A 15776-nucleotide genomic window follows, 5' to 3' on the forward strand; every position below is an offset into this window, starting at 1 on the left:
CTGCCACTGGAGTGAGTGTGTGAGTGAGTGTGTGAGTGAGTGTGTGAGTGAGTGTGTGAGTGAGTGTGAGCCGTGGTGCTGCCCAGGGGTGTCAGGCTGGGGCTCAGGGCTCTGGCATTCAGCTCTGCCTGCCCCAGGAGCCTGACTCAGCCTGCAGCCACGCCAAGGGATTACTGGAGCAGCACCTGACCGGCCAGGCCAGGAGGACATCCCCAAACCTGCCCCGGGAAGCACCCCGTCTCACTGTCACTGTCACCCCCTGTCTCACTGTCACCCCCCTGTCTCACTGTCATGTCACCCCCCCGCACACCGCCGTGCTGCTCACCTGACACGGGCACCGCAGCAGGGCCGAAGCCCGAGGGCCTTGTCCCTGCTGGGAAGAGCCAGAGGCCCTCCCGGAGATCCAAACGCCCACAGCGCAGCCCTGAGCTGCTCGGGGTGGAGCAGAAGCCCCTGAGGCCGCCCCTGGGCCTGCCGAGACCTTTGTCACGGGGGAGCGTCCCCAGCCCTGACCCGGCCCGGCACAGGCACTGGGCAGGGAGGAGGCTTCCCTGGGGCCTGTCCCCCGGGTGTGACTGCGGGGGTGCCCCGTTTTGGGCGGGGTGTTTTGGATGGGGTGTTTTTGGAGGGGTGTTTTGGGTGTACTGTTCTGGGTGTGCTGTTCTGGGTGTGCTGTTCCGGGTGTACTGTTCCGGGTGTGGTGTCTCGGGGCTGTGAGGCGGTACCCGCTGCCGCCCACACCCAACATGGCGGGGCGGGGCCCGGGCCGCTCTGTACAACCCTCCCGCTCCTCTCTATGGCTGACGGACACGTGACGCGTTCAACCCCGCCGCGCGGGACCTGCGGCGGGGGCGCGCGGGACATCAGGTGACCCCCCCGGTACCGGCACCCCCTCCCCCCCCCCCCTCGGTACCGGTACCGGCACCCCCACCCCTACCGGCACCCCCACCGCTCCCCCCACCGCCACCGCCGCCGGGCCCGTCCCGCAGCCCCCCGGCACCATGGCGGGCGGGGTCTCGGCGGCGGCGCCGGAGAACCGGGGCGCGGGGAGAGGGAGCGGAGCCGGGAGAGAGGGAGGGAAGGGGGACAGGGGGTGATGGGGGGAGGCTGCGGGGTGCAGGCCGCGATGTGGCGGGAATGGCGGCGGGGGAGGCGGAGGGGCTGCCCCGCTCCCCGGGATGGTGCCGGGCATCCCGAGGCCCGATCCTGCCGGTACCACCGGGGCGCGGAGCCGGGTCCAGGCTCCTGGGGGGGCACGGAACGGGACGGGACACAGGTACCGTGGAAATCAACGAAGCGGCCCGGTGGGTGCGGGTGCAGGGGTCAGCACGGTGCCGGCCCGGGCGCTGTGCCCCGACCCACCGGACCGGGTCGGTGCCGGGAGAGGCGGGCAGGGGTTGGGGCTGTGAGTGTGGGACCTCCATCGGGGATCACGCTGAGTCCCCCCGAAGGCATCGCCCCACGGGGGGTTCCCCGGGCAGCGCCGGGGGTGTGCGGCACAAAGGCATGGGGCGCAGGTTCGGTTCGGTTTGGTTCGGCCCAGCTAACCCAGCTTTCCCCTCCCCTGCAGGGTTCCTCGGTGGTGCCTGGGGCTCAGCATGGGCCGACCCCTCCTCCGCAGGCACTGACGGGAGCGGTGAGCACCCTGCTCAGGTAAGGGAGGGCAGAGCACCCACGGGGGCAGCTTCACCCGTGGGGGCAGGGACACGGCTGCCCACGGGGCTGAGGGTCTCCTGGTGCTGGCAGAGAGGCCCCAAAGCCTGGTTTGGATGTTGTTACACCATTAAACTGCTAATTGTGTGACCCTGCAGAGTAACCCAGGCTGCTGTCACACTGCAGCCCTGCACGGGAGTCCTCCCAGGGGCTGCTCCAGCAAGCAGAGCAAGAAATGGAAGCACTGAAATTACATCTGTTGCTCAGCCTGGAAAGTATTTGGTTGTTTTTTTAAGCTTGCAAAAGTTTCAGGAGGTAAAAGCAGCTCAGTGGAACAGGGGTGCAGCTCACTCTGTCCTGCTGGTCTGCAGGGCAGGTTTACCCAAATTTTCTGTCCTGAGAAATGTCCCAGGGGTACAAAACCCACCTCCTGCCACCTGCAGAAACCTCCAGTGACTGGTAGGCTAATTTACGATCTCATAAAAGCTGATATACACCCGAATAGCAGTTCCTCTTCACCCAGAGACATCTCCTCAAGTGCTCTCCTCAAGTCTGGTTCATATGAAGTCCAAGGCACAACCAGTCATTCCCATCCCATCGGTCACTGGAGAGTGACTACTGAAGTTTGAGGTGAAAAAGCCTTCAGAAGGGACCTAGCTGTGTGCAAGCATTCAGTTTCACCCTTTCTTTTTAGGGTATTATTTCTGCAGCTGTTTTATAAATTTGACTTTCACGTGTCAGGAAGGAAAATGCAGGGTGATGGAGGTCCCCGGGCTCATCAGACAGACAGCAGGGTGGCAAGCTCTGCTGAGCTGCTGGCCAAAGTGTCTGGTACTGAAAATGAATTGTTTTCACATTCCCATGTGAGATCTGATCCCACTTCTCTGCCTGAGGTGAGGAAATACAAATGCCATGCAAATCCTGTGGATCCACGTCCTGTGTGGGTCGAGTAAGCACTCCTGGTGTTTCAAACCAAGCCTGTCCCATGAGGTGACACACAGCTCTCCACTGCTCACACTGTAATAATAAACCCTGGTGTTCCAAGACTCTGAAAAATGACAAGGATTTCCAAGGGCTGTGATTTGAAGCTCTAGTGGAGGGTGGAGCAATAGCAATACTCTTGGCTGCATGTTTTAAAAAATAGATTCTGTGCAATGTGTTCAGCAGAGCCCAGGGTGTGATGGCAAGAAATGCAGGGCAGCTCTCACAGATAGATTGGAATCAGCTGGCAGCCACCAAAGTGATCTGAGAATCCACACTGCAGTGATGGCTGGAAGTTGAAAACAGTGGTAATGCCCTTTCAGTAGAACTGAGCTCTCAGGAGGGTGATTTCTCCTGCCTTAGGGGTTTCAGAGCGTTCTGTGCATTGTAAATCACCCCAGCACAAGACTGTGCACACAGGATTAAGCCCTTCTGGTGAATCTCCCCCTTAACTAGTGCAGGTCATCACTAGAAAAGAAGTGGCATTTCAGGTGAAGGTGCTGTGGTGTCCTGAGTTAGGTGATTCTGGAGCTGGCTGTGTGGGGAGGAATGTGCAGCAACATCAGTCTATTCCTTGAATAATCCAGTTCTAAATGTTTGTATGTAGGTTGCTGAAGGTTGCTGATCAGCTCCCTCTTCTTTCAAGAAAATACCAAACCTGAGAGGCCAGAGGACCTTCAGGACTTGTCTTCCACAAACCTCACTGAGCCAGGGCCACTGTACACTGCAGATCCCCCTAATGTTATGTTTTGTAAGGACTGCTTACCTGAGAATAAAATCTCTTCCCCCATGGCAATCAGTAATTAAATGCAAATGCATTTCTCTCTCTTGGTGCCTCTGGTTTTACAGAAAGGGAGATGGGCTCCTCAGGTGAGAGGGTGATGTCTGACCCCTGGAGAAACCCTGGATCACTGAGTGGCTTCCTGTCCTTCCCTGTAAGGCTGTGCCTCTGGCATTTGATAGGTTTCCTTCCTTCAAAGACAGGCTAAGGGTGGCAAGCTTGCCTTCTCTGGATGTCAAGCTTAAATCCCAGTGTGCTGGGTTTGTCTGAGATGCCAGAGAGAATTTATACTCTGATAATCTGTCTGAGATGCCAGAGAGAACTGAAACCCACTGCCCTCTCTCCTCTCACAGACACAAGGAAATAGCTCTTGTTCTGATAACTCCCAGGAAAATACCTGAATATTTTCAAACACTTCACACCAGCATTTCTGGTGCTGCCAGAGGTCAGGGGATGGATCCCAGAGCAGTTAGTGGCTGGATACAGCTATGATATTCCTGTTGCTGAACGATGTTTTTTGCTGAGTTTCTCTTGTCCCAGCCTGGTGCTTGCCACGGGTGCTTTGATTAAGGAGATGAACAACTCTGCCTGTCCAGTTGATCAGAATAAATTACCAGCAGCTAATTTGTGGAGCTCACAAAAGTGTCTTTTGGATGGTGAATTGTGCTCTGTTGTTTAGGTAATGGGGTTGTCAGGAGTTGTTACTGGTTACCCTTATCTCACAGAGAATATTGGCCTGCTTCATGGAAATGGACAAAATCTGTTAGACTTCCAGTTCCCAGGATGTTGTGCAGACTGAGTAAGAAGGAAATAACCATTCTCCTCAGTAGTGGTGACTGTAGTAAGAACATTTTACCTGCTGTGTGTTGACCCCCCCGTCCCTAATTTCTGCAAAATAAGGAAATTGCTTTTCGTGCACTTGCCAATCCGGGGTGCCTGCTGGTTGTCAGAAATTACAAGAGGCAAAGAAATATTTTAGCTGAAGGCAGGAAGAGCAAACAAATGATGGTTCCTGCTGGGGCCTTCCTCTGGCTGTTTCTGCAGGTGCTCTGTTTGAGTTCAGGTATGTTGGTGACAGAGTGGCATGGCATTAACTCACTCTTCCTTTCCCCAGGAGAGAAACAGGAGCAGGGCTGAGTGCTGCAGGGGGTGGTTTTGTTTATATCCTGGTGGCTCTGTCAGTCTCACCTGGGGACATGCCAAGCTCTTTTTGATTCCCATGGGAACAGGGGGATTGTCTCTTGGCAGGGCACTTGGCTGCTCCGTGAGCTGTGTGTCAAACAGACCTGGTCAGGTCCTGGTGTGGCTGGGGATGGGGAAGCTGCACTGCTGGGACTGGGGTGACCTTTGGAAGCTCTCTGGCCAAGCACTGCACCAGTTTCTCTCTGTGCAGGTCTCCTTCCTTTGGAAGAACTCAGCACTGACACCAGGCACTTGTCCACCCAGCAGCTCTGTAAGCCCCAGGGAGAAGGGATGGTGAAGGAACAGCTTTTCTCTGCCTCATTCAGGCCCAGTACCAATAGCTGAAGGAGGGCTGTGGGCAGCCTCCTTCTGCCACTGCTTCTGTAGGAGCTCTGTGATTCTTAGCACGCCCCTGAGTTTGGGGTTATCAAGCACCCCTTGTTGCAGCTGCATGGACTGCAGAATGGCCCATTGACCCAGCACAACAACAGCCTCCTGTTGGGCAGGATTCCACTGGCAATCCGTGCCTGACCTGGAGACCTTTGATATTTTGGCTGGTGGACCAGTTGTCTGTGCCCTGCTTGGTATTTCCCTGTGAAATACCCTCTAGGTTGGCCTTTCTTCAGGAGGCATTACCATTCCTCCCACCAGCTCCCCAGCCCAGGCATCAGTGCTCTTAACTGGGAGGCCCACCCCTTCCCTGCATTCCAGCTCAGGGAGTGTCTCTGGGGTCCTGCAGCTCCACACATCTGCATTTCCAGCTTTGCTGCTTGGAGGGGACATTTTAAACATTCAGAAAAGCTGTGTGCTGCCAGCATCCTCAGGAGCAGGAGAGGCCCAGGACACTGAGCTGCTTTGGGATGGTGTTCCCCTGGATATCTCTGCCTGCTGATACCCAGGGATGGCAGAACACGTTGGGGGAGCTTGTGAATTGTTCTGATGGGAAGAGGACACTTGGCTACAGCGTGCCTACCTTGTGATCTGGTCGATATATCCATCTACTTCTTGCCTTTGAAATTACATGGGCTTTTCTTTTTCCTCCTCTTTTTAAGAGAAAAAAAAACAGGGTTAGAGACATGGAGCTTGAAAGAATCATTCGAGACACGCTGACATGCTTCATCCAGTCCCACATCCCTGCAGCAGACCTCAGGTAAGCTGAGATAGGAGGATCCAGTATCACCCTTCTAGTCTGAACCCTGCTTTAATTGTCCCTCTGCACCTTGTACTGAACTCTGTAGCTTTCCTGCTCTTTGTGTTGCTTTTGCTCAAGTGGAAGCCAGGATGCAGGTAATTTGCACAGCTCTGATGTGGATGTTTGAGCATCCATCACTTAGCACCTCAGTCCAGCAGTGACATCTCTCTGACGACCAGGATGATTAATTTCCTGCCTAGTAATACACATGAGAATGTGGGATTCCCTTCATTCCACAGTGCTCCCAAAGGGCTTGCTGAGCAGCATAATGTTATGGCAGGGCTCTCCCCATCCTGAACTCTGCCTGCATGCACAGATACAGCCACCTTGAGGCTACAGCACAGCAGCTGGGTTTGCAAACAGTATTTTATCCAGAAATGCTTCCCACTCCACCACTGACCTTATTGATGAGATCTGCCCATGGGACACAATTCATAGAGGTCCTGCTGCTGCTCTGTTAGAAAGACAGGTTACAGGGAATGGGGGTGGGGAAAATGCATTAAAAAAATGGTCCTGTTGTCCCTGCTTCCATGTCCTGTGTTCTCTCTCCAGTGGGATGGATGATGTTTTCTTCTCTTACATCACGGGTGTCCTGGAAGAGCTGGGCTTGCCAGAGGCCTCTGAGGAGACCTTTGACATGGACACCTTTGTGGAAATGATGGAGGCATATATCCCTGGTTTTGCAGAAATCCCCAGGTAGGTGAATGTTCTGCTTTGTGTCTGCACACCACACCCAGACCCACGCCCCTTCAGTACCAGGAATTCTTTTGTTGTGCCCAGTGGAGGATATATTGGTACCAAACCTTTGCCATTCTGATGAAGACACAACTGCTAATCCCAGTACAGTTTGTACAAGTACCTCCTTGGTGATTTGAAGTACCAGTTTTGTTTTACTGGTCTTCCCATTAAGCCTTATCTTTCTGTAAAGAGCTAGCCAAGCAGGATAGACAGATGCTTTTATTCTTCATGCTAATAATGCAGGTTCTGTCTCTTGCAGTGGGGATGTTTGTGAGATGATGTTCTCCCTCTCAGAGAGGCTCGGGGAAGCTCGCAGCAAAGGTGAGTTAGACAATTTCAGCACAAGAAGGTATTTTCTGCACATATTTTTCAGGCTTAGTGTTTGGAGTTGAGCAGTGTCAGGGGCTAAAAGACAGCTCTGTTTGCCACAGAGAGGATCTCACAGGGTAGTAGCCTGACTTGGTTAACAAATGGTTTGTTTTTTTACTGTTCAGTCAGGTTTTGGTATCAACAGATGGGAGCTGCCCTGTGTGAGGGCAGGAGGAGCAGCAGTGCTTCCCATGCTGGTCACTGAAGGGATTTGCTTGGGTACATGGTGCAGTACTAGCAACCTAATGCCTCCAGAAAGCACAGGACTCTAGTCTTTGTGGGGCTGTTTCTCAGGAGATATCTCTGTGTCTTTAAGAAAAACGTGACCAAAAGGCTGTGGGAAGTGGGAGTGAAGCACCCTCTGAAGAGCTGACTGAAAGCCAGGAGGCTGGAGCTGAAGGCTGGAATGGGGAGAGGCTGTGCTCTGCAACAGATGGAGCCAGGGCTCAGGTATGAGCACCCTGCAGAGGAGCAGGAGCACTGGAGTCAGTCACCCAGCTCCCAGCACCACCCAAGGGCACCTCCTGGCTCCGAAAGGAACCACAGCACAGGCTGTGACACAGCATCTCTGGTGTCTGTGATCTCCAGTGTATGCCCTGAGCAAGACTGCATTAGCAAGTGGAAAAAAAGGAAATTATGCACTGAGAGAACAGCATGAGCCATCAGTCTGGCTCAGCCTTCCCAGAGCACCCATCCCAGTGCCCTGGGAGATCCCACATCATAACCTCGAGGACGCTCTGCAGCACTCACCGAACCCCACCCTGCTCCACCCCCTTCCCTGACTCCCCAGCTCTCACACACCATCTGCACAGGTATGGGCTGTCACTCCCAAAGACACTGCTCCCACCCTGAGTGACCCATGCTCTGAGCTGCCCAGTCCTGACTCGCTGACCCAGCAGTCCTCACCCAGCATGACCCGTGCTACAGGCACTGCACCCCCTCCCAAGACCCCTCCTGCCTCCCTTCACACACACACACACAGGACCCACTTCACAGCAGCCTGACCTTGAGGAAGGTTGAGATCCAGGGCAAAGAGATTAAGGGAGAGTGGTGCTTTGTCCTTGGAAAGCTCAGTGTCCCCTGCTAGCTTCAGGAGTGGGGTTTAACTGTGACTGCAAGGGGAGTGAGCTTTCAGCTAAGGGCAAGCTGAATTTCCTGACAATGTAAAACCAGAGAGGTTTTTGAAGACCCTTTTCAACAGCCCCCTCCTTTCTACATTCACCATCTTACCTCTGTCTCTTGCTCCCACCAGGAAGGTGATGATTCCAAGGGTGGGGTGGAGCTGCTCCTGGAGATGTTCCCAGCCTGCACCGTGAGCCAGGCAGAGAAGGCCCTTGGCATGGCCTTGGGGAATTTGGAGGAGGCAGTGCAGTTAATTGTGGAGGAGAAGGTGGAAATTGGCCCAGGAGGTGCAAGCACGAAGGTACTGTACCCTGACTGGGGGGCAGGAAGCTGAGGAGCAGAGCAGAGCTCAGGGACACAAAAAAAAAAATAAAAAGTGTCCTTGCTGTCTGCTGCAGGCAGAAGCTTTGAGCCCAGAAACTTTGTGCCATGAGCCAAGGGGATCACCAGAGCCACTTCCCCCTCTCTCCTCCTTGGCTGAGTTCAGGCTGGGCCAGCACCCTGCTCCCCACGGGGGCTGGAACAGAGCAGGGGGCAAACTCTACTCACACCCCTGCCTTATCTCCTCCCAGGAACTGGCACGGCCCCGCAGAGCACCCAACCACGAGGAACTGAAGCAGGTTATCCTACAGAAGTGAGTACCCAGCCCCTGCCTCTGCTCCCAGCAGAAGAAGCAGTTTGGGGAAGGTCAGACTGACAATGTGTATAAAGAACTTGGGGTGTACAAGGCGTAGAAAGGATGCCATGCAGCTGATCGGGGTATGGCTGAACACATCTAAGCACAAATACAGTCATTAGGTGGGGGAAAAAACCAACAAAAAACTGGTTTGGGTTTCTTTTAGAGCTCTGGCTCAGGAACAGGCTACCTTCACCAGCTGGGTCACAGCACATGCTTTGTGTGGGGTTTCAGCCTCCCACAGGTACAGTGTAAGGCACAGCACTGCTAGCTGAGCTCCCAGTTAAAAGTTCAAGGCACAAACATCGTGCTGCAGCTCAGGTAACACCTGGGGACTGGTAGGGCTACAGCAGCTCATTCATACCCCCATCCTTGGAGGCAATCCAAACAAGACTGAAGATGTCCTTAAGAGACTGCCTGTACAGCAACACTGGGAAGATTGAATCTCAGCTGCCAAAGGTGTGAATTCAATGCATTTAAAGAAACCTCTCTGAAGTCCCCCTATGGGCTTCTGGTGAATGAAAATGGCTTTAGGTTGGTTTACTGTTATTTGTTTCCAAAAGCATTTAATTCTCAGTGGAACCCACGCTGTGGTCTCATCGATCTGCTTGAAGGTCTCAGCTTTCATGAGTGTCCTCCTGCAGGCATGCAGACTCCACATGTCTATCCAGCCACATCTTTCCCACCACTTTACATCCTCCCCAGTGACAGAGTAACCAGCCACTGGGATGGGAAAATAAAGCAAGGCAGAACAGCAATCCAGGCAGAACTAGCAGCCCCTGTCCTCGCCAGTCTCCTGTGCAGGCTGGTCTCAGAGTGACAGTAAGGGAACAGAAAAAGCAGCAGCTGATAGGTATGTTTCTGGGAACTTCACTTTAATGGCATTTTGGCAACATCCTGTACTTTGAACATCACTGGAGCACAGGTACAGAGAGCAGATCACCATAGCTGAAGATACACAGGAGCAACTAGACTAAGTACAGAGGGAGAAGTCGTGGTCAGCTGTGCTGTCCACCTTCTAAACCAGCACCAAAGTCTCAAGAGTAGTAATTCAGCAGTACAGCAAGCAAACACTTGGGTCTTGATGGTTTTGGTCACACAGGGAATGAGGTGATGCTTTTCTGAAGCTGCTTCCAGCACAGACCCGTTTCATAGTCAAGTAGCAGGTGGAATGTGAAAGAACACCATCTCCTTGGGGCAGAAGCTGCCAGCTTGGTCCTGTAACCTCACCTCTGTCCCCTTTGGCTGCTCAGGCTGAGAGGGAGCCCCAGTGGGGATAGCACACCAGACACAGGCACCTCTCTCAGTTCTGCACAGGCTGTCAGTGTTCTCAGCAGTCTGAGGTTCAGATACCCTTCACGTCTGGCCCAGGATGCTACTCCAGGAGAATCCCGCTGGATTCTCACACTCTTCTTGCCCTTTTCCATCCAGAGAGGAACTTGAGTGCTCTGGGCAAACAGGACACATTGCAGAGCTACAAACCAGCCAGGAGAAAGGAGCCAGGCTGTGGACAGCCCCAGGCAATGCCCATTGCAGGGGTCTCTAAAGGCTTCTTGTGTTCCAGGTACATGATGGTGGACAGTGCGGACGATCAGAAAACACACCGGCCAGCTCCCCCCAGAGAGGTAAGAGCAGCCCCAGCAGCCTGAGTGCCCTGTGGCTCACAGGGTTAAAATTCAGGCTGCAAGCCCAAAAAGTAAAGGGGCAGGTCAGAGGCAGGAGCATTCACAGCACCCACAAGTCAGCAGAGAGGGAAGACGAGCTGAGCTGAGGGTCTGTCAGTTCCTCCCAGCCAGTCCTGAGGAGCGTGGCTCCTGCTCCCCCTCCCTCAGGCAGCTCCCTCCAGCCTTTTGGAGCCTTTTGGTGGAGATGCCCAGCAGAGGATGGGTAAATGGCCCACCCCAGCCTCTCCTCTCAGTGATAATGTCTCTCCTCTGCAGGCTCCCAAGAAGCTGATCCGCTACATCGACAACCAGGTGGTGAGCACAAAGGGAGAGAGGTACAAAGACATCAAGAAGCCCGAGAGTCAGGAGATGAGGAGAACCTACATCAGCCTCAAACCAGCCAGGAAATACAAGTTCCACTGACAGCCAAGGTCCTCCTGCTCCTCAGCCTCCACCTCGCCAGCCAAGCATGGCCAGATGGACTCGTGGCACCAGGGATGAGGGGACTGCTCCACTGCCACTAACTGGAACTAACCTGGGAGCCAGCACACTGCTTTAAGCTTCCTCAGCTAACCTGGCTGACCAGGAGGAGCCTTCCCTCCTTGGGTACCTGTCCCTCTGCCCCCAGGACACATGGCAGTAGCTCCCCAGGGCCTGGGCATTCTCTGCTATTCCTTGCATGGGACATTTTTAGATCCAAGACGTGGCTCGTGCTTTTACAGCAAGCTTTTTACAAGTCTGTGTGCACAGTTGCTTTAAGTTGAACGCCAGTGTTAAATAAAAATTATTTGGTGTGTAGTTCAGCCAGAGCATGCACATGCTTTAAGGACATGTCACCTCCAGTCCCTCCTGGGGCCACAGATAGGAGCAGGGACAACCTCTCTTCCAGTAATCACTCCCTTCATCACCTTCACCAGGAGATGTGGCTGCTGTTTGGTTAACCACCCCCTGGATGAGGCTGAACCCCAGACCAGAGCTAGGCTTTCCTTGCCACCAGAACCTCCAGCAGACAGCACATTTGGGGCTCCTGCCATTCCCCCCACTGCCGAGTGCCAAAGCTCCAGCCACAGGACACAGCAGGATACAGGAGCTGGCCTGGGCACTACTCAATAACATCAGAAGCTGGAGGAAACAAATGGCAACCACCAGCCACTTCCAGTGACAGCCCAGCTAGCTTTGGGGTTTGCCTCTCCCTGGAAATGCAGTTGGGAACACGTTCCCCCTGAAAACAACTCCCACCTCGTGCCCTCAGCCTGGGCAGAGGCAGTGCCTGTCCTCAGGTGCCAGGCTGGCTGGTGGCCACGGGCTGGAGCTGGGCTCCCTGCCCTCCTCCCAGACCCCAGGGGCCTGCCCTCTCCCAGGAGGAGGACTGGTGGCTCTGCTCCTTGATGCTCCAGCCAGCCTGCCTTGTCCCCTGGCTCTGCTGGTGCAGACACCCCCAAGGGGACAGCCCCCATCAAACACTCTCCTGCTCTCTGGACAGCTGCCACTTAGAGATTTAAATACAACAAATAATAATAAATCCTACCTATTAGCCGGCCTGGCCAAGGCCTGTTCAGCACCACGGTGTTCCTGCAGGTCACTCTCTCTCTCCACACCCTGCTGCAGAGGGAGTCACTGTCCCTGAAGGGGAAGCCCCCTGACAAACACCCTGTGGCTGCTAAACAGCCCCAGAGGAAGCCTGAGCCCCAGCCAGCCTCCCCAAGGGGACCACCTCTTCCTCTGCCCTTCTCCTCAGCAGCCAGCTCTGGCATCTTCCTGGGATCCCAGCCTCTCCTCGGGGCCCCCCTTCCCCATCAGCAGCAGCTCTAGATCTGGAGGTTGATGAAAGGGGCGAAGCCAACCACGTCCTGCAGAAGCACCAGAGCCCTCTGCAGCGGGGGCTCCACATTCCAGTTCCACCCCACCGGTTCCGGAGGATGCTCAGGCTGGATTCAGCCACGTTGTGGCAGTGCTCACCTTCAGGGACCGCAGCTTGGGCAGTACTTCAGCCAGGACCTGGCAAGAAAGAGCAGAGGGAGGTTGCAAGATGGGACCCCTGAGTGCACTGCTCGCCCTCTGCTTGCCCCCAGCAGCACCCCCGGTGTGCACAGCTGTGCCACACACACACACACACACACACACACCCTGCTTTGGGACCCCAGGGGCTGAGAGGAACTCCAGGGCTGTGGCTGGACCCCAGACCTACCCCCTCCAAGGTGATGCAGCACTTTCTGCTGCTGGTAGCACAGAGCCTCTGCTGGAGGGCCTGCAAGCGGCTTCTCTCCCAGGCTGAGCTCTCCCTGCTTCCAGCCATCAAGCATCCTGATTTTCTCTCCATCTCTCCCCCCCACCACAGCTCCCCCCCCCAGCACAGGAGTCTCAGTACCTGATGGAGTCATTCTTGACCCGCAGACACCCCGTGAGGTCGAGGTTGCTCCAGCTCGGGGCAGCACCTGGCGATCTCCTCCACGGCGGCGTCGCCCACGTTGGCGTTGACAGCCAGGGACAGGGACTTGAGGCCTCCACACTTGTGCACAGGTAGCAGATGGCCTCGTCCTTCAGCTGGCGACAGGCAGTCAGGTCCAGGGCCTGCAGCCCCGGGCAGTGGGTCGGCCAGGCTGCGCAGGGCCAGGCTGTCCACCCCACTCGCAGTGGGCCAGGGAGAGGTGCCTGAGGCCGGGGCAGCTGAGGGACAGGGCCACCAGCGCGTGGCGGCTCAGCTGGGCGCAGCCCTTCAGCTGGACCCCGCTGCAGGTGCTGGTTCTGCCCGATGACCGGGAGCAGCTCCCTGTCGTCAGCCACTCGGAGCAGTTCTGGAGGCACAGCTGCTGCAGCACTTCGTTGTCCTTCAAGCAGGTTGACAAAGCAGCCCGAGGGATGGAGGCCTCCGATCTGCACGGGGAGCCCGAAGGAAGCCTGAGGCACCCCACGGCCTTACAGATCCCCCACAGACAGCCACCCCCCTCTCCAGATCCCCCACAGACACCCCCTCTCCGATCCCCCACAGACACCCCCTCTCCAGATCCCCCACAGACACTCCTCTCCGGATCCCCCCACAGACACCCCCTCTCCAGATCCCCCACAGACTCTCCTCTCCCTCTCCACTCCACTGTGACAATGGTGACCAAACCCCCTCCCTCTCCTCATCCCAGGCAAACCCCACCATCGGCTCTCCTCATCCCAAGGCCACCAGCACAAGCCAGGAGCTGCCCTGGCTCCTCCATCCTCCATCAGCACCCCTGTATTTATACACTCGTGAGGAGCTCCACACCTCTGCTCTCCAAAACCCCTTTCTTAGACCCCTCAGTGTCCTTAGAGAGCACCAGCCACTCCTGTCTCCCCCAGATCCCAGGCAGTGTACACTAGCTTTCCTGGAGACTAGGCACGGAGTAATCCCCCATGGCATCCCTCCTCTTGCACAACCCATTGCTCCAGAGCTGCTTTTCCCTTCCTGCCAGCCGGTGCCCCGGAATGCTCTGGGTGGAGCTTGCAGGCTCCTTCTCCCAAGCCTCTTGCTGCAGACAGAGGCATTGCTGGCCCTGACTCACCAGCCCATCTTTCCAGCCATTAACCCCACCAGAACCCATCCTCCTCCTCCTCCCCACGGAGCTCCCGGGCAGGTGCTGCCCCCTGTGCCCCTCCCCAGTACCTGTGTTGAGTCAAAGCAGCGCATGTTGGCCAGGTAGAGCTGGATGAGGGCCTGGAAGGCCCTGCTGACCCTCTGCAGGCTGAGGAGCTGCTGCAGGGGCAGGTGGCAGAGGATGTGTGGCACCAGGATGTCTTCCCAGGGCAGGTCCAGGAGGCATCCCCTGGAAGGGGTCAGACTCATCATCGGACGCCGGGGAGCGGGGCCAGGGGGAGAGCCAGGCTGAACCACCTCACAGCCACTGCGGCAGCCCTCTGGGGGGAACAGACAGACACACCGACACACTCACACACCTCTCCTACAGCGAACCGCTCACACGGGTCACACCCGTCACCCCGGGACAGCCCCGTCACCTCCTGCCAGCCCGGTCACCGCTCAGCTGAGGGGCTCCCCAAAGGCTCCTCCAACACCCCGGCCTGCCCCGGGGCCCGCACACCTTGACACGACACCCCCTCCGGTACCTCTCCGGTACCTCCGCCCTCCCGGTACCTCCCTTTCCCGAAACCTGCCCCCCCCCCGTATTTGCCTCCCACCGGTCCTCTTCCCTCGGTACCTATCCCCCCACCCCTGCTGTCCTCCCGGTACCTGCCCCCCTCCCGGTACCTGCCACCCCCCTCCCGGTACTGCCACCCCCTCCCGGCACCTGCCCCCCCTCCCGGTACCTGCCGCCCCTCCCGGTACCTGCCGCCCCTCCCGGTACCTGCCCGCCCTCCCGGTACCTGCCGCCCTCCGGGCCGCCCCTGCCCGCTCCATCCCGCTGCCCCTCGCCTCGCCCCGCCCCCGGCGCGCGCCCTTTGCCCCGCCCCCGGGCCCGGGCCCGCCCCCATCACCCAAGCGGGCACCGGGCACCGGGCACCGGGCACCGGGCACCGGGCACCGGGCACGTCAGCGCTGCCGCCCCAGCGGCTCCCGGAGGAGGGACGCCGCCGACACCGGCCCCGCTACCCCCGTGCGCACCGGCTCCCCCGAGCACACCGCCCGTCCCACTGCCCCGGTGTCATCATCCCGGTTCTCGCGGTCGTTGTCCCAGCCCCACCGGATGCTCCCGGTCTCATGTGGGGGGGGGGAGGGGAAGGGAGCCTGGCGCATGCGCGGGGTCGCGCGGCGGCGCTGTCCATTCAGCACCAGGCGGAACCGGGACCCAACCGGGACCCAACCGGGACCCAACCGGGACCCGGCGCTGCTGGTGAGCCACGGCACCGCCCCGACACCCGACAGACACCCCCCTACCCTGTCCCGGCCCTCCAGACCCCCTCCCCCTCTGCAGCAGCGGAAGGACCCCCGGTGTCGGCCGGTCCCTGCCGCTCACGGTTCTGACACCGGACCCGCAGCCGTTGTGCCCCGCTCCTCCGCCGGTACCGGGACACTTCTCCCATCCCGCCCGTGCCCCGCCTATCCCCGTAGCCCCGGGGGGTCCGTCCGGCTGCCTGCAGCCCCTGCGGAAAGAGGCGGTGGCTGCTGGTGATGCTGCGGTTGCCATAACGACTGCAGAAAGAGAACGGACTCTTTTTGCTCCCCGCTGCCGGTTTTGGGGCGCGTTCCCCCCCGTTGCACCCCCCTGCCTGGGGGACCCCAGCCCTGCCACCTGGTGTGACACCGAGCTGCTGGCAACAGGCACCAGGGAAAGGTCCTCCTGGCAGAGGAGCAGAGCCACATGTGCAGCAGACAAGACCCCAAACCCTGCTCCCAAATTCCCTGGAAAGGAACCGCCTGTCCACGCACCGTGATGCTCACTCCCTGCCAGCGTGGGGGTGATGTGGGGAAAGCTCCTCTTGCCCCATCCTCTGGGG

The 15776-nt window shown here is 57.4% G+C and overlaps 2 protein-coding genes across 3 annotated transcripts; one reads left to right on the forward strand and one right to left on the reverse strand.

Annotated features, from left to right (window-relative positions):
• The first annotated feature begins 769 nt into the window (after window positions 1-769).
• Window positions 770-11161, forward strand: CUEDC2 (CUE domain containing 2). 2 transcript variants are annotated; one of them, XM_030452923.1, is made up of 10 exons: window positions 770-879; window positions 1571-1653; window positions 5650-5747; window positions 6342-6485; window positions 6787-6848; window positions 7213-7346; window positions 8149-8319; window positions 8591-8652; window positions 10259-10319; window positions 10635-10831. In XM_030452923.1, the coding sequence occupies exons 3-10, from the start codon at window positions 5674-5676 to the stop codon at window positions 10779-10781; spliced, it is 855 nt and encodes a 284-aa protein (XP_030308783.1). In that variant the 5' UTR covers window positions 770-879; window positions 1571-1653; window positions 5650-5673; the 3' UTR covers window positions 10782-10831. The 2 variants fall into 2 exon arrangements, with proteins under 2 accessions (XP_030308783.1, XP_030308782.1); XM_030452922.1 differs by having other exon boundaries at window positions 775-867; window positions 10635-11161.
• Window positions 11162-12719: 1558 nt separating this feature from the next.
• Window positions 12720-14739, reverse strand: FBXL15 (F-box and leucine rich repeat protein 15). The gene is made up of 3 exons (XM_030453149.1): window positions 14706-14739; window positions 13990-14240; window positions 12720-13256 (listed from the first exon to the last, which is right to left on the reverse strand). Exons 1-3 carry the CDS (start codon window positions 14737-14739, stop codon window positions 12720-12722), a joined length of 822 nt encoding a protein of 273 aa, XP_030309009.1.
• Window positions 14740-15776: the final 1037 nt, after the last annotated feature.

This window comes from Calypte anna, chromosome 6 (assembly GCF_003957555.1).
Source record: "Calypte anna isolate BGI_N300 chromosome 6, bCalAnn1_v1.p, whole genome shotgun sequence".
NCBI classification, from domain to species: domain Eukaryota; kingdom Metazoa; phylum Chordata; class Aves; order Apodiformes; family Trochilidae; genus Calypte; species Calypte anna.